We start from the raw sequence: 22291 nt of genomic DNA on the forward strand, positions 1-22291 counted from the left end.
AAGTGCGACCCACAACTAGCTTGCTAATCATGTAGTGAACGTAAGAGAATCCCATAGAACCATCTCTTGGGTTCCTAGCCTATAGGAAGTGAAAAGGAGGTCCAAGGTCAGAGTACCTATAGATAAATTATGTCATAACTTAACCAATCTTGTGGGTAACTAAGGAGCGATGACGTGTAATGAATCATAGAGGGTTGTAGAAGCTTCTAGAGCTATCGTTCATGTTCCTAGGCCTCTAGTTGGTAGAGATATGCCATGTGGTAGTATTGGCCCACCCCCTTAAGGAGGAGATTTTCTTAATAACTTGTTCAATGAGTGTTCAAATGATATGCCGTGATGTATGTAGCATAAACAGATGTAGTAGAAGAGTTTGCAGCAATCGTTGAGTAGTATTGCTTCTGTTGTTGGTGTGATAAGCCAAGATATGTATGGTGACTTGTAGGTTTGAGGAGGAGATTTCTAAGTTTGCTCTTGAGTTTGATAGCAAACTGAGTGCAACTAATGTCAGTATGACATGAGTGCAACGAATGTCAGTATGACAGTTGGGTACTTACGGTCGCAATTTGAGAGGACGCACTTGCTTCCTCTCATAAGCGAGTGGACGCACTCGCTTCCCCCCACGGTTATAGTCTTTTTGGCTTTGGTAAATGAAAATTATACCCTGTAATTTGACTATAACGAAAATTATACCCTGTTGTGATTAATACGCCACCACGTGATGCTCACTGCCCCCCACTCTAGTCAGCCCTACTGTCGCCATGAAGAGCGACAGCAACCACCTCCCTTACTCCTCCACCCTTTGCTGCCCCTAAACCCCTATACCACCCCCTTAAACCCCTTATCCCCCCGTAAACCCCTATGATGCCTCTATCATGTATGAGGCCTACAGCAGCTCCTAGCGTTATGACCGTCCTGCTCGCCACAGCTCCTACAAGCATTACGAGAACAGTGCTGTACTATGCCATGTACAGTGCCCTCTAGAGGGCTCATATCCTCTTGGTGTAATCTTCGAGTGCCACGGCCCTCACCTACTCTTATCCTTTTCTTCCTTGGCCTACCTCGAGGGACTCGTGTTGCCAGCGCCTAGCAAGGCTTGTTAGTGCAGGGGTGGAGCGTAGAAATGTCGTTGTGAAGGCTTCTTGCCAAACTGCTGTCGACAAAACAGGAGGCAAGAAGGGCTTGAGTGTGAGCTTCTAGCGGAATATGAAGCTCGTAGCATGCCTATAAGGCACACCATTTGCTTGATATCGCTAGTAGGAACATGTTCCTTCAGCCAAACCACAAGGTGGATAATGTAAGGACACAGGGAATACGGCTCTCCGTAGGTGCATATGGGAGTGCGAGTCGGAGGTGATGCTGTATTCTATCCTATAGGTCTACTACGAAGGATACAAAAAAGATAAAGGGGGAGCTTACAGCTTCCTACCCCTTAAATATCCATCTCGGGTCCGACTCTAATCAAGCTTAGCGTACCCTCGGTACTACTTAGTCGGTAATCCGAATCGACCCCGACTCTAACCCCTATGTTGCTGTACTACTATGTTATCTACTGCGCGTCCCCTTAGGGGTCCGAATGCACCCCGTGTAAGGTGGCATCCTTACAGATAAGGCTAGAGGCACCAACCACTCGTGCCTGCGTTAGCGATGACGCCTAAACCTATGTAAGGGTTAATAATACTGTATTTGTAAAGGGGGGGGGGTTACCAGGTTTGTTCTTGCATACTAGCAGCTTTTAGCAACAAGGTTAGCACAAAAGGGGGTGTAGGCAAAGCCTTCGCTAATGGCCTTTGTAGCTGTAGTAAGACGGAAGGCCCTCTTGTCCATTACTCAATGCCATAACGCATCAAGAAGCTAGAGGATTAGGAGCTCCTATAGCCAAGCTGCTGCTTCTAGCTTTGTCTCCTCAAGCCGCGCCATTGCGTAGTCAAAATCTTAGGGCGTTCGAGCCCTCGCTACAGCCTAGAACATTGAGGTAACAGTAGTGTAGCCAACCTTCTTAAATAGCTAAGATGTAGGGGCAACACCACGTAGTTTCCACCACAGGACCAAGGATCCTCTTAGCCTTAAGTAGGCCCTTATCACAGTCTGAAATGACTATGCAAGACTCTGTTGAGACTTGAGGGATTGCCTGTCGAAGATGGAGGAAAGACCACTCCTACAACAAGCGGTTCTCTAACTCCACCACCCCCTAAGCTAGTAGTGTGTTGTGGCCGTTATAGCTTAGTTAGCTAGGAAAAGAGGGGGAAACAAGGGGCTACCTGTCTTAGGGTGGATTTGAAGATCCACATATACTCCAGGAGACTTCTCTTAGAGTCTCGGTATGCTCGTAGCAGCTGAAAGCTGCGCTAGTGCATACTAATATCCTCATTAAGGAGGTGTTGACGACAGAGATGGGCTACTCTATAGCTAACCTCCTCACTAAATCGTACCCATAGGCACTCCTGGATCTCACGAGGCTCTGTAGCCTTTGTGACATTAAGATGTTGGACTATAACATCGTCTAGCCAGTCTGCGTTTGCAGCAGCCCCTTTCTTTGGCGCGCCGCGGCCGAGGCAGTTGTGCTCGCTCTCCTTAATGGCAAGAACAAGCAAACCGCCATCCACCTTACGGGCACAAACCTTCTAGTTGCAACCCTCTTCTACACAGCAGTACGTAGCTGCAAGGGGGGTCTTCTTCGGTGTCTGGAACGTGAATTTGTCACGGATCGCCTATTGCCAAGGGCTCTTCGGAGGTCTGCCTAGTGTTGTTGTAGGAAGAGGACCGAAATATTGCGACCGCGCGCAAATCGTGCGGTGTGTTTGGTGACCGGACCTTCGGGCTTTTGCGCAACGGGTAGGAAAACTCGACAGTAGACTACAGTATATAGAATAATTAATTGATTTGATTACTACACTATCTACTGGGCCTACGTACTGTATTTGTAGGGCATCGGGGGAAGCCTGAATACTCTCCAGAATAGGGGTTCGGGTATTGGGTTCGGGTGATTTAATTACATCACCCCGATGCCAATCCACCCCGAGTCCCAAATGGAGAATCCGACGGGTCGCCTGGGAAAATCCCAATTTCCTGGGCCTAAAGTGCCCGTATTCCCCAGGCTCCCCGTATCTTTCTCTAACACCTAGGTATCAGGGCGGCGGTTGGCGAATCAGCAGGACGAGCCGACAGCAAGGACAGTACCACTCAGGTGAGTTCTGTATAATTATCACTTTCGAAGAGCTGGCGGTGAGCATCACGTGGTGGCTTATTAATCACGACAGGGTATAATTTCCATTTACCGTTTTGGCTCAGTGGGATAGGGCGGGTTGGCGTGGCACGATCTGGCTTGAGCGAAGTGCGTCGAAGCGCTTGATACTAAACGCTGCTCACACCACAGTGTGTGAGGAGAATGAATGTCAAGCTTTGTGGCAAGTAAACGAAATGAATCGAAACTACGAATGCACGACTCGATTAGTGTCCCTGCCCTCGTGCAGATGACACATTTTCCAATTTTAGCTCACTCCTATTATGAGCGACATGAGGCATTTTGGCCCGCTCCAATCTAGTTTCGTCGCCGAGCAATGAATCCTCACTTGTTTTTGATTGCTGTGACTTCGAAATATGCGGGGTGAATACGCTCAGAAAGCCTTGCCAAACTCGCATATAATACGTTGGCAGCACCTATGTTATCTTAGAAGGTAGACTAATGCTTTGCATCATATTCAGAGCTTACACACGTCTCCACGACAGAATGAGAAGTATTACATCCAAGCCCATTATGAGCTATGAATGAGGTGGACCTGACGTTGCGCAACATGGCAGTGCTGTGTAAGTCCTGTCAATCTCGGTGGTCTAGTCAAACGTATGGTTCTGACTTGAGTATAGCAACTAGTCCGCGGCCTATTACCACGAATGGCAAGAGCAAAGTGGGAATCTCGATAGCCATTCTCGGAGTATCGATCGTAATTATCATAGTCGTTGTTAGGTACATGAATCGAGGACGGCCTCTCGTCATCGCCCCTGCTTCTGTACGAAACCAGCGAGGGCGCGAGGAAAGGCGCTTTCAAAAAGAAATTCGAACTTCCCTCCTAGAATCACTACCAGTCATGAGATATAACAGGCTGCTACTGAAAGAGCAAAGACCTGGCGATGCCGATGAATCTGCCCGGAATACGTATTCGCCGCGGAGACAACTCCAATCAACGATAAAAAGAGAGAAGCCGCGGGCTATACACACTGCCAGCTGCTCTGTCTGCATAGAGAGTTTTGTTGAGAACGAAAACGTTCGGATACTTCCTTGCAGTCACATCTATCACCAACGCTGTATCGATCCATGGCTCTTAAATTTGAGTAGCACGTGTCCATTATGGTAAGCCATCCTCCGTTCGCAAAGCACTCAAGAGTGCGTTGAACAGTCACAATCTGACTAACTCGTTAACAGTAGAAAACCCTTACAAGAAGCCGTCTTATCTCCAAGCTTTGTCCTAGCGCCTCCTAGACCAGCTCGACTGCCCCGTTAAGGCCTAACCTTAAGCCGAGCCTGGCACACTAATCGTGGTGGTAAGCGATAACGTAAGTCGTGGCGTAACCGGGAGAATGGCGTAAACGGGATAGTGGGGAATATCGAGCATCAATAGTCAGAAAGCTGAAGAACTAGAAGTTTTATTGGCACAAGCTGTTGCTGGAGTTAAATCCGGATTATACAAATCTTCGTACGGTGCTGCAAAGGCTTTACTCGGTGTTCCACCCACTCGCTTCGCTCGTAGGTGGCGACAGCAAGTTGTGCGTGCGACAGCAAGATGTGCGTACACCGCTATTTTGATATATAGAAAAAATAATAGTATTCTTCATAACGTAGTATCTACAATGCCTCAAAATAACGATCCTACTATGATTGCTCGCCTTAATGAGGCCCAACAGTTCTTCTTAAAACAACCAAGTACATATACAATTGCTTGGGTTGCAAATAAATTCAATGTCAACCGTGAGACACTCCGACGTCGTATTACGAGTACTACGTCTCCTCAATTACCCCACGGAGGTAGCAATCGAGTCTTATCTCAATCGCAAGAGACCGCGGTCTGTCAATTCATATACGACCAACTTGAGCGCGGGGTCCCTGCCAACCGATCTATGATACTACGGGCAGTTGCAGACTTACGACCTAATCGTACGATACCATCACAACGGTGGCTACAACGCTTTCTAAAAGCACACCCCGAATTTCATACAATTCACACGAAGACGTTAAATACACATCGGAAGCAAGCACAAAAGAAAGAGGTGTTTGAGGAATTCTTTCTCACATATAACGCCCTTATTACAAAACATAACATTAAGCCATATAATTTATGGAATGTTGATGAGACAGGCTATATGATTGGGTGTTATAAGTCTACGGCTGTTATTGTACCAATCGGTGTAAAGCAGTGGACTGTTGATAATCCTGAGAATCGGCTCTCTGTTACTGTAATTGAGGCAGTAAATGCAAGTGGTGCTGCACTTGCAGAAGCTATCATTATCCCTGGCAAACTTCATATGGATTCATGGTACAATGATGACCTTGAGCCAAATGCTCTCATTATTGTAAATGAGAGCGGGTATTCAAACGACGACATTGCAATCCAATACCTTATGCATTTTATCCAACTATCTGCAGAGCATATGGCACCAGATGATACTCGCCTCTTATTACTTGACGGCCATGACTCTCATAAAACAGAGCGCTTTCTTACATTAGCAGAAGAGCATAACATTGTTATTTGCTGCCTTCCTGCTCATACAACACATCTATTACAACCTCTTGATGTAGCGGTTTTTAAGCAGTGCAAACACTTTCATCAAAAGGCACTTGATCAAGCAGTACGTAGCTACGACTATGAGTATAAGCTACGTACGTTCCTTTCAGACCTCCCGCAAATCCGACGGCAATCTCTAACTGTCCGTACAATTCAATCTGGTTGGAGAAATACAGGACTATATCCATATAATCCTCCACTTGTAATTGACAAGATACAAGAGACTCGGAATCAAACACCTGATTATGAGCCATTTGCTTCATATAATATTATCTCAACACCGAAAACAACTATGCAAAGTGTGCAAGCGGTTGAACATTGGCAGAAGAGAGCAGAGGAAGCTTTCTCATCGCCTTCAAGAGAAGGGTTTCAATCATTTGCACGTGGAACTACAGTTGTTCTACACCGGGCAGAGCTCTATAAGACCGAGCTAGATATTATGACTCTACGTGCAGTAGAGCAGAAGGCAGCAAAGGCAAGGGCACGGAAATCACTACAGAAAGGAGGGCAGTTATATGCATCAGATGCACGGAAAATGCGGGAAGAGAAGAAAGCAAAGTTGCAAGCAAAAGCAGACGCAAGAGCAGCAAGGGAATCGGACCAAGTAGTAAAGCAGCTACAAGCGCAAGCACGTAAAATCGAAATTGAAGAGCGTAAGGTTGAGAGGAAGCGGGTAGCAGAGCGGAAGAAGGAAGGGTTGAAATCAAAAGTGATCATTTTACGGTATAGTAAGGATCAAAGTGATAGTAGCAATAGTGGCAGTAGCGATAGTGATAGTAGTTCTATTGATTTTATGTTTTAATTATATAGTTATATAGTTGATATATAAGGCGTCTTTTTCTTCGTTTTATGTGTCGCACATCTTGCTGTCGCACGCACAACTTGCTGTCGCCACCTACGAGCGAAGCGAGTGGGTGGAACACCGAGTACACCTTCGGCCAGACACAGTCCTTCAACGCGTTAATGGGAAACTGTCACGGAGAGAAGCTCGACAACAACAACAACTGCTATCGCCAGCGCAAGAGCAGACACTTTTAAAGTGGATTAAGGTGCTAACAATTAGTGGATATGCTCCTAGTCACTGTATATTGCGGGATATTGCTGACGAAATCCGTGTCAACAGATGCCGCGTTTTCGAACTGTCGCACCCTAACAGTCAACATGCCCAACACATGCATCACGAAGAGATTCCGAACTTTCCCCTTGGACAAGACTGGGTCCCACGGTTTATAAAACGACATCCGCATTTACAAATCCAACTAGGCAGACGGGTCGAAGCACAAAGAATGAGTGGAGTTACAAAAGATGTGTTAACGGGGTGGTTTGACGCGTACAAGGACCTTGTGGCATGTCTAGGAATACAAGAACACAATGTGTATAACATGGATGAAACTGGATTTTCGATTGGCACTATGGAGTGTACTCGGATCATCGTTGATTCTACATTCCGTACATGTCACCAGGCACACCAAGGCCGGCAGGAATGGGTGTCTGCTGTTGAATGCATCTGTATGGATGGAACGACCATTAACCCTCTTATTATATTCAAGGGTCGGAACGTCTTACAAAACTGGATCCCTCCTGAGGTTATCGATAAATGGCACTTCTCTGCTAATACAAAGGGTTGGACAAGCAACTTACATGGCATTGAGTGGTTAAAACGCGTGTTTGAACCAGCAACGCATGTGAAAGCGACATCTAATGGAGCACAACAACAACGGTTACTCATATGCGATGGCCACGACAGTCATATAAGTGGAGGCTTTATATCCCATTGTATGCAAAATCGAATATCTATACTTGTCCTCCCACCGCACACTTCGCATGTGTTGCAACCACTCGATGTTGCAGTCTTTGGACCATTGAAAAAACATCTCCCAAGTGCGCTCTCACATTTGAATGAAACGCAACTTACACGCATACAAAAAGCAGAATGGTTATCTGCATACATCAAAGCGAGAGCAATTGCACTATCTACTCATAATATTACATCTGCGTGGAGGGGCGCTGGTCTACAACCTTTCCACCCTCAACGGGTGATCTGGATGGTGACGCTCCAACATACAGATGTGACAGATGATCGACCAAAAACACCAACTGAGTACGATATTTTTGACACTGTCTTTCAGAACAGTAGTCCACCAGACTGTTCTACATTGCGCAAAGCGAACACTGTCCTGGTTACGGCCTTAGAGACGTGTACAGTCCTAAACACACCCACTACTTGATATATCCGTCGGTTGGCTGATGAGACTGAGCGACTTAATACACGCAACTTCTTACACCAACGTGAGGCAGATAACCTACGATCAATAATACAAACACAGAGAGCACAGAGCAAAGGGAAACGTGCAATTTTAAAGGGCCAATTCCACATAACTACAGAGGAATTACGCTCCCAAGTCATTGAGGCCGAGGAGGCCACCCAGAAAGCAACTACCAAAGGCAAGAGTACAGCGACAAATATCACTGTACCTGACCAAACCGAGAATGTCAAGGAGGATGAGAACCCAGAATGTCATACTGACATTCGTTGCACTCAGTTTGCTATCAAACTCAAGAGCAAACTTAGAAATCTCCTCCTCAACCCTACAAGTCACCATACATATTTTGGCTTATCACACCAACAACAAGAGCAATACTACTCAACGATTGCTGCAAACTCTTCTACTACATCTGTTTATGCTACATACATGATGGCATATCATTTGGACACTCATTCAACAAGTTATTAAGAAAATCTCCTCCTTAAGGGAGTGGGCCAATACTACCACATGGCATATCTCTACCAACTAGAGGCCTAGGAACATGAACGATAGCTCTAGAAGCTTCTACAACCCTCTATGATTCATTACACGTCATCGCTCCTTAGTTACCCACAAGATTGGTTAAGTTATGACTTAATTTGTCTATAGGTACTCTGACCTTGGACCTCCTTTTCACTTCGTATAGGCTAGGAACCCAAGAGATGGTTCTATGGGATTCTCTTACGTTCACTACATGATTAGCAAGCTAGTTGTGGGTCGCACTTGATTTCTAATACATTTACCAAGCCTGGTTAGTCATGGAAAGTCATGGAAAATGAGAGAACTACACTCCTTTGGCATAAATAGGATTGCCCTTTCTTTAAGAAAGGGCAAGCAGACAATACAGTAAATTGACTATCACATACTTCCACGTCTTTTACAAGCTTCCAAGCATTAATCTTGTTACTCCTTGTTTCTGAAAAGTCAGTGAGGTGCTAACCTCCGACTTAACCCTGAGTTCTCAGACTCAACATTTGTTACAACTTCTCTAAGCCACTCCACTACATCATACACCTGATTGCTGCATTGTGGTATAGTCTAAGCTACAACCCTTTGGCTCTGTTTCCTAAGACAGTGTGTTGTCTTTGTAAAATCATCCCCTTCCTTGGGTGGCTGGATTCTCACATCTGGTGCACCCACCATTACAGTAGTGAACGTAAGAAAATTCCATAGAACCATTTCCTAGGTTCCTAGCCTATAGGAAGTGAAAGGAGGTCCAAGGTCAGAGTACCCCTATAGACAGATTATGTCATAACTTAACCAATCTTGTGGGTAACTAAGGAGCGATGACGTGTAATGAATCATAGAGGGTTGTAGAAGCTTTTGGATCTATCATTCATGTTCCTAGGCGTCTAGTTGGTAGAGATATGCCATGTGGTAGTATTAGCCTAGTAACTAAGGAGTGATGACATGTAATAAATCATAGAGGGTTGTTAGCAATCGTTGAGTAGTATTGCTCTTGTTGTTGGTGTGATAAGCCAAGATATGAATAGTGACTTGTAGGTTTGAGGAGGAGATTTCTAAGTTTGCTCTTGAGTTTGATAGCAAACTGAGTGCAACAAATGTCAGTATGACATCACGCTTTGCCGTATCCATTCCTTCTCCTCACTGGAATGAAGGTATCCACAGAGCGTGGCCAGTTCCATCTCAGAAAGGTTGTATACTGGGCCATACGGTGGATCTTGTGTTCCGGTGTCAATACTGTGGGTTTTCCTACAGCTCAGGTAGGACTTCTGCCCCTTCTTCTGAGAAGACGCCGACGAAGTCTTCGTATTCCCTCGGGCATTGGACTGGCGGCTCGTTGTCTAAGCTCAAGGCCAGGACGAAGGCAGTGTCACCTTCTTTGTAAGGACACAGGGCACCCAGCTCACAGTAATAGCATATGAGAGTGCGAGTCGGAGGCTAAACGGATGCTATCCTATAGGTCTACTACGAAGGATACAAAAAAGATGAAGGGGGAACCCCGTTGAGTCTGTTTCCTTAAGTACCCGAAACGGGCCCAACTCGGTTATCCCAACTCTAGCCCTGAACCTTCCACCGCAACAGGTCTGCATCAGCCCTGAACCCTATACACTTACCGTCCCCCACTATAGTGTAACTCGCTATATGATCCTCTACTGGTTCGAAACCCCACCGAGTCGGATTCCATGTTTGTAGTGACCGTAACAGTTCTGAGACAGGTTCTTCGAGTATCTAGGTACGGAGGCATCCTTACATCAATTTCCATCCTCTTCCTGGTGGTAGGCTGTGGGGTCAGGGCGACTGAGAGTCACTCTTGCTTCATAGTGTCGAGTTTCCTTATTCCCAAGCCTGTGTGTTGGCTTTGACACTCCTTGGCGAGGTGGCCTGCCTTACCACAGTTATAACAGGTGCCTGAGCTCTGGCTTGACCTTGAGTCTCGGCCCTGGGATGGCATCTGTCTATGCGCTGGTTGTTGCGCCCCTTTAGGAGGTTGTGAGGTTTTACGGCCTCCAAAGTTGCCTCTCCTTCCTCGGAAACCACCTCGGAAGCCACCTCGGAAGCCGTTCTTGTGTTCCTTGCCTTCCCTCGACATATGCTTGTCAGGGGTAGAGCTCTTCTCTGTTACCCACTGGTTATTCATTTCAAGCATCGCTAGGATATTGACGACAGCTTCACTGTGGGTAGAGGAACGCTCTGCATACCCTCCTTTTGTAAGGACACAGGGCACCCAGCTCACAGTAATAGCATATGAGAGTGCGAGTCGGGGGCTAAACGGATGCTATCCTGTAGGTCTACTACGAAGGATACAAAAAAGATGATGAGGAACCCCGTTGAGTCAATCCCCTTAAGTACCCGAAACGGGTCCGACTCGGCTAACCTGCCCTAACTCTCCCCACGTGACCATAACCTGCCCGACTCCGATGCTTTCCGTCACTGAGGGCAGAGGCATCCTTACACCTTTAAGGAGTTGCTGCCTCATCTCTGGGTGGATTTTCGTCAGTAGGTGGGTAGTCCTTTGCAACTTGGTATATGGCTCCATTTCCCACTCCAAATCCTTGAGGTAGGCAACGAATTTGCATATACTCTGGCCTTTTCTTTGGAGAGCGCCATTGTACTTGAGGGCTGCGATGCGTTGCCAGTTCGGTGGATCGACGTGGAGGTCCCGAAGGAACTCCTCGAAACCAGCGATATCGAGGGTATCCATATATCCTTCACGCTGGGCTGCGCATCGATTGTCCCATTCCTTCATAGGATCGCCTTCTAGGTACTGGGCTGCGAAGGCCACCTTGGCTTGTTTGGTCAGAAAGGCCCCTACTCGGTGTTCCACCCACTCGCTTCGCTCGTAGGTGGCGACAGCAAGTTGTGCGTGCGACAGCAAGATGTGCGACACATAAAACGAAGAAAAAGACGCCTTATATATCAACTATATAACTATATAATTAAAACATAAAATCAATAGAACTACTATCACTATCGCTACTGCCACTATTGCTACTATCACTTTGATCCTTACTATACCGTAAAATGATCACTTTTGATTTCAACCCTTCCTTCTTCCGCTCTGCTACCCGCTTCCTCTCAACCTTACGCTCTTCAATTTCGATTTTACGTGCTTGCGCTTGTAGCTGCTTTACTACTTGGTCCGATTCCCTTGCTGCTCTTGCGTCTGCTTTTGCTTGCAACTTTGCTTTCTTCTCTTCCCGCATTTTCCGTGCATCTGATGCATATAACTGCCCTCCTTTCTGTAGTGATTTCCGTGCCCTTGCCTTTGCTGCCTTCTGCTCTACTGCACGTAGAGTCATAATATCTAGCTCGGTCTTATAGAGCTCTGCCCGGTGTAGAACAACTGTAGTTCCACGTGCAAATGATTGAAACCCTTCTCTTGAAGGCGATGAGAAAGCTTCCTCTGCTCTCTTCTGCCAATGTTCAACCGCTTGCACACTTTGCATAGTTGTTTTCGGTGTTGAGATAATATTATATGAAGCAAATGGCTCATAATCAGGTGTTTGATTCCGAGTCTCTTGTATCTTGTCAATTACAAGTGGAGGATTATATGGATATAGTCCTGTATTTCTCCAACCAGATTGAATTGTACGGACAGTTAGAGATTGCCGTCGGATTTGCGGGAGGTCTGAAAGGAACGTACGTAGCTTATACTCATAGTCGTAGCTACGTACTGCTTGATCAAGTGCCTTTTGATGAAAGTGTTTGCACTGCTTAAAAACCGCTACATCAAGAGGTTGTAATAGATGTGTTGTATGAGCAGGAAGGCAGCAAATAACAATGTTATGCTCTTCTGCTAATGTAAGAAAGCGCTCTGTTTTATGAGAGTCATGGCCGTCAAGTAATAAGAGGCGAGTATCATCTGGTGCCATATGCTCTGCAGATAGTTGGATAAAATGCATAAGGTATTGGATTGCAATGTCGTCGTTTGAATACCCGCTCTCATTTACAATAATGAGAGCATTTGGCTCAAGGTCATCATTGTACCATGAATCCATATGAAGTTTGCCAGGGATAATGATAGCTTCTGCAAGTGCAGCACCACTTGCATTTACTGCCTCAATTACAGTAACAGAGAGCCGATTCTCAGGATTATCAACAGTCCACTGCTTTACACCGATTGGTACAATAACAGCCGTAGACTTATAACACCCAATCATATAGCCTGTCTCATCAACATTCCATAAATTATATGGCTTAATGTTATGTTTTGTAATAAGGGCGTTATATGTGAGAAAGAATTCCTCAAACACCTCTTTCTTTTGTGCTTGCTTCCGATGTGTATTTAACGTCTTCGTGTGAATTGTATGAAATTCGGGGTGTGCTTTTAGAAAGCGTTGTAGCCACCGTTGTGATGGTATCGTACGATTAGGTCGTAAGTCTGCAACTGCCCGTAGTATCATAGATCGGTTGGCAGGGACCCCGCGCTCAAGTTGGTCGTATATGAATTGACAGACCGCGGTCTCTTGCGATTGAGATAAGACTCGATTGCTACCTCCGTGGGGTAATTGAGGAGACGTAGTACTCGTAATACGACGTCGGAGTGTCTCACGGTTGACATTGAATTTATTTGCAACCCAAGCAATTGTATATGTACTTGGTTGTTTTAAGAAGAACTGTTGGGCCTCATTAAGGCGAGCAATCATAGTAGGATCGTTATTTTGAGGCATTGTAGATACTACGTTATGAAGAATACTATTATTTTTTCTATATATCAAAATAGCGGTGTACGCACATCTTGCTGTCGCACGCACAACTTGCTGTCGCCACCTACGAGCGAAGCGAGTGGGTGGAACACCGAGTAATTGGTAGCGGAAAATGGCGCGGAGGGAGGCCATGAACTTGTTAAGTTCCCGGGTAGAATCGCCCCTGTACACCTTCTGGTAGGCTGGATATGGGTTTGCAGAGAATACCCCCTCTGAGGAAACGAAGGTTCTACTACTTGACTCTCATGTGAGCCATACAAGTGATGATTTCATCATTATGGCAGAAAAACACAATATTATCATATACACATTCCCATCCCATCTTACTCATATTTTACAGCCACTAGATGTGGGGATCTTCCAGCCGTATAAGCACTGGCACAGAGAGGCTGTGCTTGCTGCCATACGTGATATGGATGTTACATATGACCTACAGTCCTTTATGAGGGATCTTACCAAAATGCGGCTACAGACTTTTAAGGAGTCTACAAGAATTGGCTCACAGGAACGGAAGAGGTTGTAGTAGGAGGCCAGCTTCAAGAGCTTGACCTACTGGCTTTTCGACGCCAGGTTGAGGAGTCGAAGAAGCGGTCGAGCCGATCGTGAGCGTGAGCTGCCGAGCTTACGGCAGCTCACGCTCACGAGCTTCGGGCCCAGAAAGCTGAGCTAGCAGCTCAGAAGCTTGAGGCCAAGCGGGTTCGAGTAGCCCGCCAGGCTGCCAACCGGGCCCAAAAGCAGCTTCGCCGGGCAGGAATTGAGGCCCAGAAGGAAGAGCGCCTCAGAAAGAAGGGGGTAGCAGCTCTTCGGAAAGCTGGCCTCCCAATTCCTCCAGAGTTTGAGGACCTAATTCCTGACCCGGAAGCCCTCCAAACTAAGGTCGAGAGTGAGGGCGAGGGCGAGGGTGAGAGTGGGAGAGAGGGTAGGAGTGGGAGCGAAGAAGTGATAATTTCATAGAATGGCTTAATTATGTATCTTTACATACAAATTACTATGGAGAGGTACTTACGGTCGCAATTGTGACGGTCGCGTAGGAATAACCGAAATAGCTTTATTATGGCCAGGCTTCGGAGCAGCAGTTTAAAGAATATAACAATCATCAGCCTAGAAATAATAGCCCCTACCGCGAATCGTCACATCGCTTACCATCACGATTATCATTCGACCATGATTAGAAGAGGAGTTTTTATCAGCAGGGTGGCATGACCTCCTCGGGATAGAATTGAATTCGAACAAAAAGCCCCCAACATCTAAATTTCCTTCATAAAGCCCATTTCAACCAAGCTATCGGTCGGAATATTCATATCCGCCATCTTTGTCCTACTATTCTCCCTCATCCACAGGAACATCATTAAAAGCACCCTCCTGAAAATATTTGTCCCATGTCTAATCTTCATCTCTTCCTTGCCCATCACATACACAAGCTGTGACGCCAAAGCGTTACTGAGGGCATCGAGTTCCGCCTGAACAGCTGGAGGGTACTCTGTAGGAGATATATTCGATGAGTTGCCGCGGGTTATGAATAAAGTTAATTGACCGGCAAGTAGTCTCCCAAGATCAGGAGAGACGATCGAATCTGTATAGCCATGTCGTACAGTAATACGATAGCAGCCGGGGATCGGAGTCCGCTGGATGACGAACCTCTCGGATTCCGGAATTGAGGGCATGGATAGAGCGCGCATATGGAAGAAAATAATTATCTCTGGCCGCGCACTGAATTTCCTCACAAATTGTGCGAATACGATAGGGACCATGTCGCCGGCTTTATCGAAGAAGATGCCTATACCAGGGGTTTTCGAGACAATACTACCACCGTAAGCTGCGGTGAGTTTGTCCTCGCCTTTGTCAGTCGAAGATAGGAGATGGGAAGGCTGGAAACGATCTGCCCTTTCTGCGGCCCATTGCTGCTCTTTTCCAAAACGCCACAGGACAAATATGCATGAAAGAATAGATGCAAGCATAAGGGTAAACCAGGCCCCGTTAGGGACTTTAGTGAGTGCTGCCGAGAGATACGCGCCATCTAGGGAACCGAAGACGAGGAAGAAGAAGATGACGATGAGGACGTTGAAGCGCCATACAAGTATTGCAACGAGAGAGATGAGACAGGTTGTGATAAACGTTACGAAGATCACACATACACCGTAGGCGTTCCCTATCCTTGTGGTCTTTACACGGATTAGCGCAGTTTTAACACATGAGGTGGTTGGTCGGGTTCTTTCTTCAGACTTACATTACTGTATGCAGCAGTGACAATGACACAACCAATCATCAGTAACCAGTTCGCTAATGGCATATAAACTTGACCATGGAATAGCGTAGATGTATGCACAGTCTTGATATGAGGGAAGTACGACATCTTCATAATCTGGGAGAGGAGTTGGAAAGAGCCTGTAATCATCGCCTGCGAGGCGACGATTGTAGCCATAACTGCTATCACGATACTAAAGTAGAAGGTTCCTGGAATGACTGTATAGAAGAACGGGTTAGTGTATGCCGTCGCCGTAGCATCCTGCGCGATGTATGCTGCTTGACCGATATCTGCGGAAAAGTTATCGTTAGTGATCATAATTGATCAAAAGAGAGGAATTAAGGACATACAGGCTAATAGTAGACATGGAAATGCAAAGCACAGCCAGGAAATCTGGATAGCCCGTTTGCTGAAGGCGCCTAGATCGGCGAAGAGGGCTTCAACTCCAGTAAAGGCAAGTAACAAACCACTCAGCGTCTGCCATCCATCTGTCCCGTTACGAACCAGGAAAGAACCAGCAAAGTATGGGCTGAAGGCTTTGAGGACTGAGTGGTCAAATTTTGCAAGATTGTAGATGCCACAGCAGGCATTAAAGAGCAACCAGATCATGACGATTGGCGCAAATGAGGTTGCAATTTTAGAGGTTCCAAACGGTTGCGCAGCAAAAAGAACGACGATAATAGCACATGATGTTCCAACGATAGTAGCAGATGAGATGTTTGGTTGTGCGACCCTGAGGCCTTGAATGGCTCCTAGGATAGACTGAGCGGGAGTGAGGACACCGTCACTCAGAGGCTGTCAGTTTCTCACCCCGGAAATTCCTTGGAAGTGTGCACTTACGACATCACCATAGCAACTCCCAAGACCCCCAGAATCTTCAGACAAACTTTGGCGACCTGGGAGTTCTCAATCATGGTTCGAATGCCCTTATTCGCAAGCTTCATATCCGCTGTGTGATACCGTTCCAGCCTCAAAGAACCTTGAAGGTTTGGGTCCCGCTGGACGATGTGGGCGTAGCGAGCTAAGAGGCTGTATAGCGCAAAGGTCCCTCCCTCCCCGTCATCATCAGCTGACAAAACTATAAACATATACTTTACAGTGACCATAATAGTTAATGTCCAGATGATGATGGATAGGGCTCCAACAAGATCATCGTAGGTTGGTTGATTCGAGAAGGTAGATGAGTAAACATATAGAGGACTAAAGAGCAAGTCAGGACTCAAGCAGCAAGCGAGTCTTCCGGGGGGGGGGGGATAATACATACCTAGTTCCGATATCGCCGTATATAACTCCAGTTGATTGGAATGCAAGCCATACGAGCATCCATCCTTTATGTGTCTGCGAGCACCGTGATCAGTATCCGGGAAGCTTGCTATACAAGTAGCCTCATACCTGCTTCTTCTTTCGATTCAAATCTTCATCAGCGATTCTCACAGCTTCCTCGTCAAGGTCATAGTCCTCAGCCTTTTCCGATAGAGAGGGATCTTTATGTTCGGTCACATCTCCTGATTGACTACCTGGAGTAGTGCTGATGTCGGCCATGCCACGCAGCTTCTTCTGAGAGCGGCAACAAAACGTGATAAATTAATTCCAAGGACAAATGCACAATGTCGTAGAACATGCGAACGGTGATTTGCTAACTGCCAGCCTTATATATCTCCCTCACAGAAATGATAAAGACAAGGGGATATCTAAAGTTGTCCTAATCTTCACATCTGAGATATCCCATATCTTAACTGACATAATAGAATCTCGCGACAAAGGAGTGGTGCCTTAGCCACCTTATCGTCAAGACCAGATTCGACGAGGCCAAATTGCCGCACTGACAGACAGACCACACGATATTAGCATGGTTCGAGTTCGCTTGCCACATGCTGAACCGTGTTCAGCCGTGCCTGCATTTGCAATGTGCGCATTGTTAATTGTTAGAAAGCCACCGAGGCGCTACAGGGATGTCATATTCTCATATTATGCTGGCGACAAGGGATGTTTGACGGATGTGGGGCTGAGATTGCGATGGGTGGGGGTGAGATTGCTTAAATTCTGTTTGGTGCAGGCCAAAATGCCTCAGGTTCTCCACAGAGTACGGAGTAAGTTACATCTGGCATACTGTATCTGCCATATCTCCAGGGTCTACAAGTGAGATCATTACGTCAGCTGGCATTAGTTAAACCTGGGTAGCTTCACAATTCTCACCAGCACAGGAAGTGCATTTTACAGCATCCTCCACGCAGTCAGGCCATCTATCCCCCCCATCGTGTCTCTCTCCACCTCATAGACCCGTCTCAGTGGGAATGGAGCCTACGTTCAATGATCGTGACGCACTCCTAGAACACGCCCCGGGCGAGCATTTCACCCCCGATCCTCATGCTGACCTGCCAGTGTATATAACGATCCACCGGTGCGTCCTCGAACTCGAAGGGAATTCATAATCACTCTGCGGATTGGTTTAGGCTGACCGTTTGTAGGATTCGCAAGCTTATCGTTTCCAGTATAGGTCAGTATTCTTGCGACACCTTCGGCGGGAAGGGAGCGGGAATCTAAAGATTTTGACCAGATGATCCGTATTCCCTGGAGCAGCTCCAGGAGCCACGGATGAATATACTCATTGTGAGGGCCCTCGTGGATCGACTCTACAATCCCAGTGACGTATCTGTTGGTAGGTACACATCCTGTTTCTAGACCTCAGATGCTTCTAGTCCTATGGATTAAAACACACCCCTCTCTGCACTACGATGCTTCCATCCTTATCGACCAAGAGCGGAGTTAACCCTGAGCCCAAGTGTATTGTCTCCTCGTCAACCGGATGCAATTCCTTCGCGAACAGTCATATCAAGGCCACCTCCAGACAGTCAACATCACTCGCGCTACTCTCTGTGAGCTCGGTACGCAGATTTCCGGATTTTTTGTTTCATTTCCTTTTACATGCTGACTCTGAACTCAAGTCGCTACCCGAGTTCTCCGACGTTTCGACGATGACAACCCAGGTCATGAGGGTCTGTTGTTGCTAGCCAACATTCTCGTGGCTGGTTTTGAGCCTTTTCAAAACGCCCCTGATGAGGTCCTGCAGAAGAAGCCCAGCGCCTTGCAATGGCCAGTTCAGTGGAGAGGGGGCTACGAAAGGAAGCTGCCGGCCTTAGAGGTGGCCATAATCTCCGAAAGCAAAACCTTCCTCTGCTCTTCCGCCTGCCAGAAGGTGGTAGATGCAATCTATCGAGGACAGGTCATTTATACGCCGCTATCATTTGTCGACATCTTGCCCGATCATTACAAACACAACCCGATTTCTCTCTACAATCCTCAAAAAGCACCTCTTCTAAACCACTACCGGCTGATCGTCCCACGGCTTCGCGGCATGATTGAAGTCTGCCAGTTTGCAGCCCTTTTAGTCCTGTACGTACTCACAATGGTTAGCCGCGAAGGGCTTAAAATTACGATCTACGAAATCATCTTCTGTGCTTATGCTACCGGTTGGATACTAGAGGAGTTTGCTGCAATCATAGAGCACGGGTGGAAGGTTCATACGCAGAATCTGTGGTCATTCTTAGATATTACGTTCTTCCTCATCTATGCTACCTATTTTACGACACGGATGTATGCATTGGCGAGCGGCCGTCTCCATCTAGGGGAGGATGCGCTCAACATACTGGCTATAGCGGCGCCGGTTCTCCTACCCCGTCTTGCATTCAACTTGATGCCAGACAACATGCTTTTTATCTCGCTCCGAGCCATGATGAGAGATTTCATGGTCCTAACACTGCTGGCAATCTGGTGTTTTGCTGGCTTCTTTCTCTCCATGAAGTGGCTTCTCGACGTCAGCAACCAGGATGGCAGCCGCGACGCGCCCGACCCGGCCACCATCTCTAAATGGATGCTCTGGATCTGGTTTGGGCTTGATGGGACAGGAATCGAGCGCTCCGTGGACTTCCACCTTGTTCTCGGGCCGTCGCTCATGATCGCGTTCGCTTTTCTGGGCAATACGCTCTTTCTGACCATTCTTGTTTCGATGCTCACTAATACATTCTCCAAGATTGTTGCAAATGCGACCGCCGAGATCCATTTCCGGCGGGCGGTGCTCACCTTTGAGGGCGTGAAAAGCGATGCCATATTCGCCTATCGCCCGCCTTGTAACGTTATAGCGCTGTTGATCCTCCTTCCGCTGAAGCTCCTCCTCTCTCCGCGATGGTTTCACACTGTGAACGTTGCGATGATTCGCATCCTTAACGCTCCCATCCTTTTGCTTATTAGCATCTACGAGCGAAATCAACTTTGGCGGGTGACCAACGGACGACCTCATGGCCCGTCAAAACGCAGCAAGCTTTTCCCTTGGACCTTTTCTGGATTTTCTCCTCATGGAGACATACAGGCGGTTTTCGAAACAGACCCCCCTGAGGCGATCTTAGACAAGATCGACTTGTTGACTGACTATATTGTAGAGAATGACATCATTGCGAGGCCACTAAGGGAGTCGAGTCCAGAGCCTGTCTTGCAACGACGGTCTATGGTTAGAAGCAGTAGAACGGGATCCAGTCGCGCGACTTGAGAATACCTTTCCATCCCAATGGACTTCGCTTCGAAGAGGGCATAATTGGTTCTTCGAGGCCGGCTTTGCACCAGCGTCCATATCCAAATACCACCTTGGCAGGGTCATCGTCAATACTCCGTTGCTGCATTACGAAATTTCATAATGTCTGGAGTCCATGATTCAAGAGGAGCCGCGATAGACTGGTAGTTCTGTCCTAGCTGTTTGGCATCCCACTGGCTCGTCGGCACTGCAATATGCATACTGGTGATGTCATGATTAACAGCATCATGTGCCATGGGCGTCTTCTGGAGCTATAACCATTGATCTTCAAGAACATATCGGGCAGCAAGAATACGAGGCGCCTAGTCAGACTTTACCGCTGTCTTCGAAGTCAAACCTCCCTATATATGTCACCTTTGATGCAGACAGTTATCTAGTAGAAGAACTTCATAAATCATGTTCATATAATGTGCATTCTAGATATGTGTAGAAGCTAAATATCCTTTAAGAATCCGACCTCAATCACCTTGTCCGTTGGGACCCGAAGGTTAGCTATCTTGTTCCTGGTATTATCCCTGATCCACAAAAAGACCCACAGCAATATCCTCCTACCGTAATTCGTACCCTCCTTAATCTTCATCTGCTCTTTGCCTATGACATAGAGCACTTTGTGCGTGTATGCATCCTCAAGTTTAGCCAGTTCACTATCGTCTCCCTCTTGACTGACCATTTTCTTTTCTCCAGGCTAGTTGTCGTAGCATGGTCCGTAGCGTTAATCCGATTCTCGTTCATAATAGTTGCAGGTAAGTCCGGAGAAACTTCTCTTCAAAGGATCTGATTCTCAATCAGATATCTGCGGATCTGTTCCGCGATGAGGGAGGCAAGATTTGGGGTTATGATTTCGTCGTTGTATCCGTAGCGAACCACAAGATGGTAGCAGTTAGGGATTGCAAGCCGTGAAACAGCGTGCCGGTTCTCTGGTGCCACCAAAGGAGTCTCGAGGGGCCTTAGATGGAAGAAGACGCTAACTTCTAGCATCGCAGTAAGCTTGAGAACAAAGTGGCTGAAGACTATTGGGGTAGTCTCGCCGGCCTTGTCGAAGCCCTTCGTTGTGCTTAGAGGAACGCCACCATATCGGTCTGTAAGACGCGTCTAGCCGTCTAAACCTCTCGTAACAAAATGCGAAGTGGGAAAGCGATCCTCGGCTTCGGCAAACCATTGCTGTTCCTTGCCGAATCTCCACACTAGAAGAACGGATGCGAGTATAGCGGCGAGCGTGATGGTGAACCAGGCACCATCGGGGACCTTTGCGAGCGCAGAAGAGAGGTATGTACCGTTCATACAGGCAATTATGAGCCATGGTAGGACGGCTATAAAGGGGCTAATGCGCCATACAAACATAGCTGCCAATGAGACCATACATGAGTCGAAGAAGGTCACGAACATAATGCAGACACCATACGCATTTCCAAGAGATGTAGTCTGTAGGCAAGATCAATACCCGAGGCAATGAACTTGGCGGACCGACGACATACATTGTTGTTAAATCGATGCTACCATTATCGTTCCAATCATGAGAAGCCAGTTCGCGACTGGGATATAAAGTTAACCATGGAAAATGTTAAGACGTGTGAATCGCTTTGCTCTGTGGAAAGTATAAGAGCTTCATAACTTGGGCGAGCAGCTAAGGAAAGAGTCTGTCAATTTTCGTGGTTCGATGCTTTGATCCTCGCCTGAAACGCTGCTGTTATAATAGCTTGTGAGGCAACAATGGCGGCTAGAATTGCGATGACTAGGGCCGCATAAATGGTTCCTGGCGGCATTGAATTGAAAAAAGGTTTCGAGTATGCCTCCGGATGAACGCTGATATAAGCCGCTTGCCCGGTATACGCCAAACGGAAGCGTGTAGCACAACCAGCTTAGCTGAACCGCTCTCCTACTTAAAGCTCCAAGGTCGGCGAAGAGAGCCTCGACTCGGCTAGCAAAATGCCACCAAGCATTCTCCAGGCATGCCCCCCGTTGCGGATCAGGAATTCAAAACCACAGCCGGGGTTGAAAGCTTCGAATACGCTGGCGTCATATTTGGCAAGGTTGTATATACCAAAAACCGCGTTGAAGCCGAGCCAGATGATAATAATGGGCGCGAATGCAAAAGTCATTTTAGTAATCCCGAGCGGCTCAATGACAAATAGCACGACTAGAATGGCATCAGTGACCCCAATCAAGGTGCCTTTTGAGATGTGAGGATGCACGACTTCGATCCCTTGGAC

The 22291-nt window shown here is 47.0% G+C and overlaps 3 protein-coding genes across 3 annotated transcripts; 1 reads left to right on the plus strand and 2 right to left on the minus strand.

The window, feature by feature from the left end:
• Positions 1-14209: 14209 nt before the first annotated feature.
• VC83_00733 (uncharacterized protein) lies at positions 14210-17493 on the minus strand. The gene is made up of 6 exons (XM_024464420.1): positions 16889-17493; positions 16761-16834; positions 16337-16696; positions 15847-16283; positions 15479-15786; positions 14210-15413 (listed from the first exon to the last, which is right to left on the minus strand). Exons 1-6 carry the CDS (start codon positions 17036-17038, stop codon positions 14499-14501), a joined length of 2244 nt encoding a protein of 747 aa, XP_024327698.1. The 5' UTR covers positions 17039-17493; the 3' UTR covers positions 14210-14498.
• A 125-nt stretch (positions 17494-17618) lies between these two features.
• VC83_00734 (uncharacterized protein) lies at positions 17619-20465 on the plus strand. The gene is made up of 5 exons (XM_024464421.1): positions 17619-17897; positions 17965-17993; positions 18054-18155; positions 18280-18381; positions 18442-20465. The coding sequence occupies exons 1-5, from the start codon at positions 17791-17793 to the stop codon at positions 20037-20039; spliced, it is 1938 nt and encodes a 645-aa protein (XP_024327697.1). The 5' UTR covers positions 17619-17790; the 3' UTR covers positions 20040-20465.
• A 381-nt stretch (positions 20466-20846) lies between these two features.
• On the minus strand, positions 20847-21422 carry VC83_00735 (uncharacterized protein; the record flags this gene model as incomplete). Its single annotated transcript, XM_024464422.1, has 2 exons — positions 20847-21160; positions 21188-21422. 2 exons carry the CDS (start codon positions 21420-21422, stop codon positions 20847-20849), a joined length of 549 nt encoding a protein of 182 aa, XP_024327696.1.
• Between the last annotated feature and the right edge of the window lie 869 nt (positions 21423-22291).

Source organism: Pseudogymnoascus destructans, assembly GCF_001641265.1.
Source record: "Pseudogymnoascus destructans isolate 20631-21 unplaced genomic scaffold scaffold_2, whole genome shotgun sequence".
NCBI classification, from domain to species: domain Eukaryota; kingdom Fungi; phylum Ascomycota; class Leotiomycetes; order Thelebolales; family Thelebolaceae; genus Pseudogymnoascus; species Pseudogymnoascus destructans.

What these genes read in the sequence shown, in the direction of transcription:
- VC83_00733 (XM_024464420.1), bottom strand. Translation starts at nt 17,038, where the DNA reads ATGGCCGACATCAGCACTACTCCAGGTAGTCAATCAGGAGATGTGACC. An exon ending in TGAATCGAAAGAAGAAGCAG is followed by an intron (nt 16,835 to 16,888) that starts GTATGAGGCTAC and finishes CGGTGCTCGCAG; the next exon opens with ACACATAAAGGATGGATGCT. An exon ending in TCACTGCTGCATACAGTAAT is followed by an intron (nt 15,414 to 15,478) that starts GTAAGTCTGAAG and finishes ATCCGTGTAAAG; the next exon opens with ACCACAAGGATAGGGAACGC.
- VC83_00734 (XM_024464421.1), top strand. Translation starts at nt 17,791, where the DNA reads ATGGAGCCTACGTTCAATGATCGTGACGCACTCCTAGAACACGCCCCG. An exon ending in TCCCAGTGACGTATCTGTTG is followed by an intron (nt 18,156 to 18,279) that starts GTAGGTACACAT and finishes CCTGAGCCCAAG; the next exon opens with TGTATTGTCTCCTCGTCAAC. An exon ending in CGCTACTCTCTGTGAGCTCG is followed by an intron (nt 18,382 to 18,441) that starts GTACGCAGATTT and finishes TCTGAACTCAAG; the next exon opens with TCGCTACCCGAGTTCTCCGA.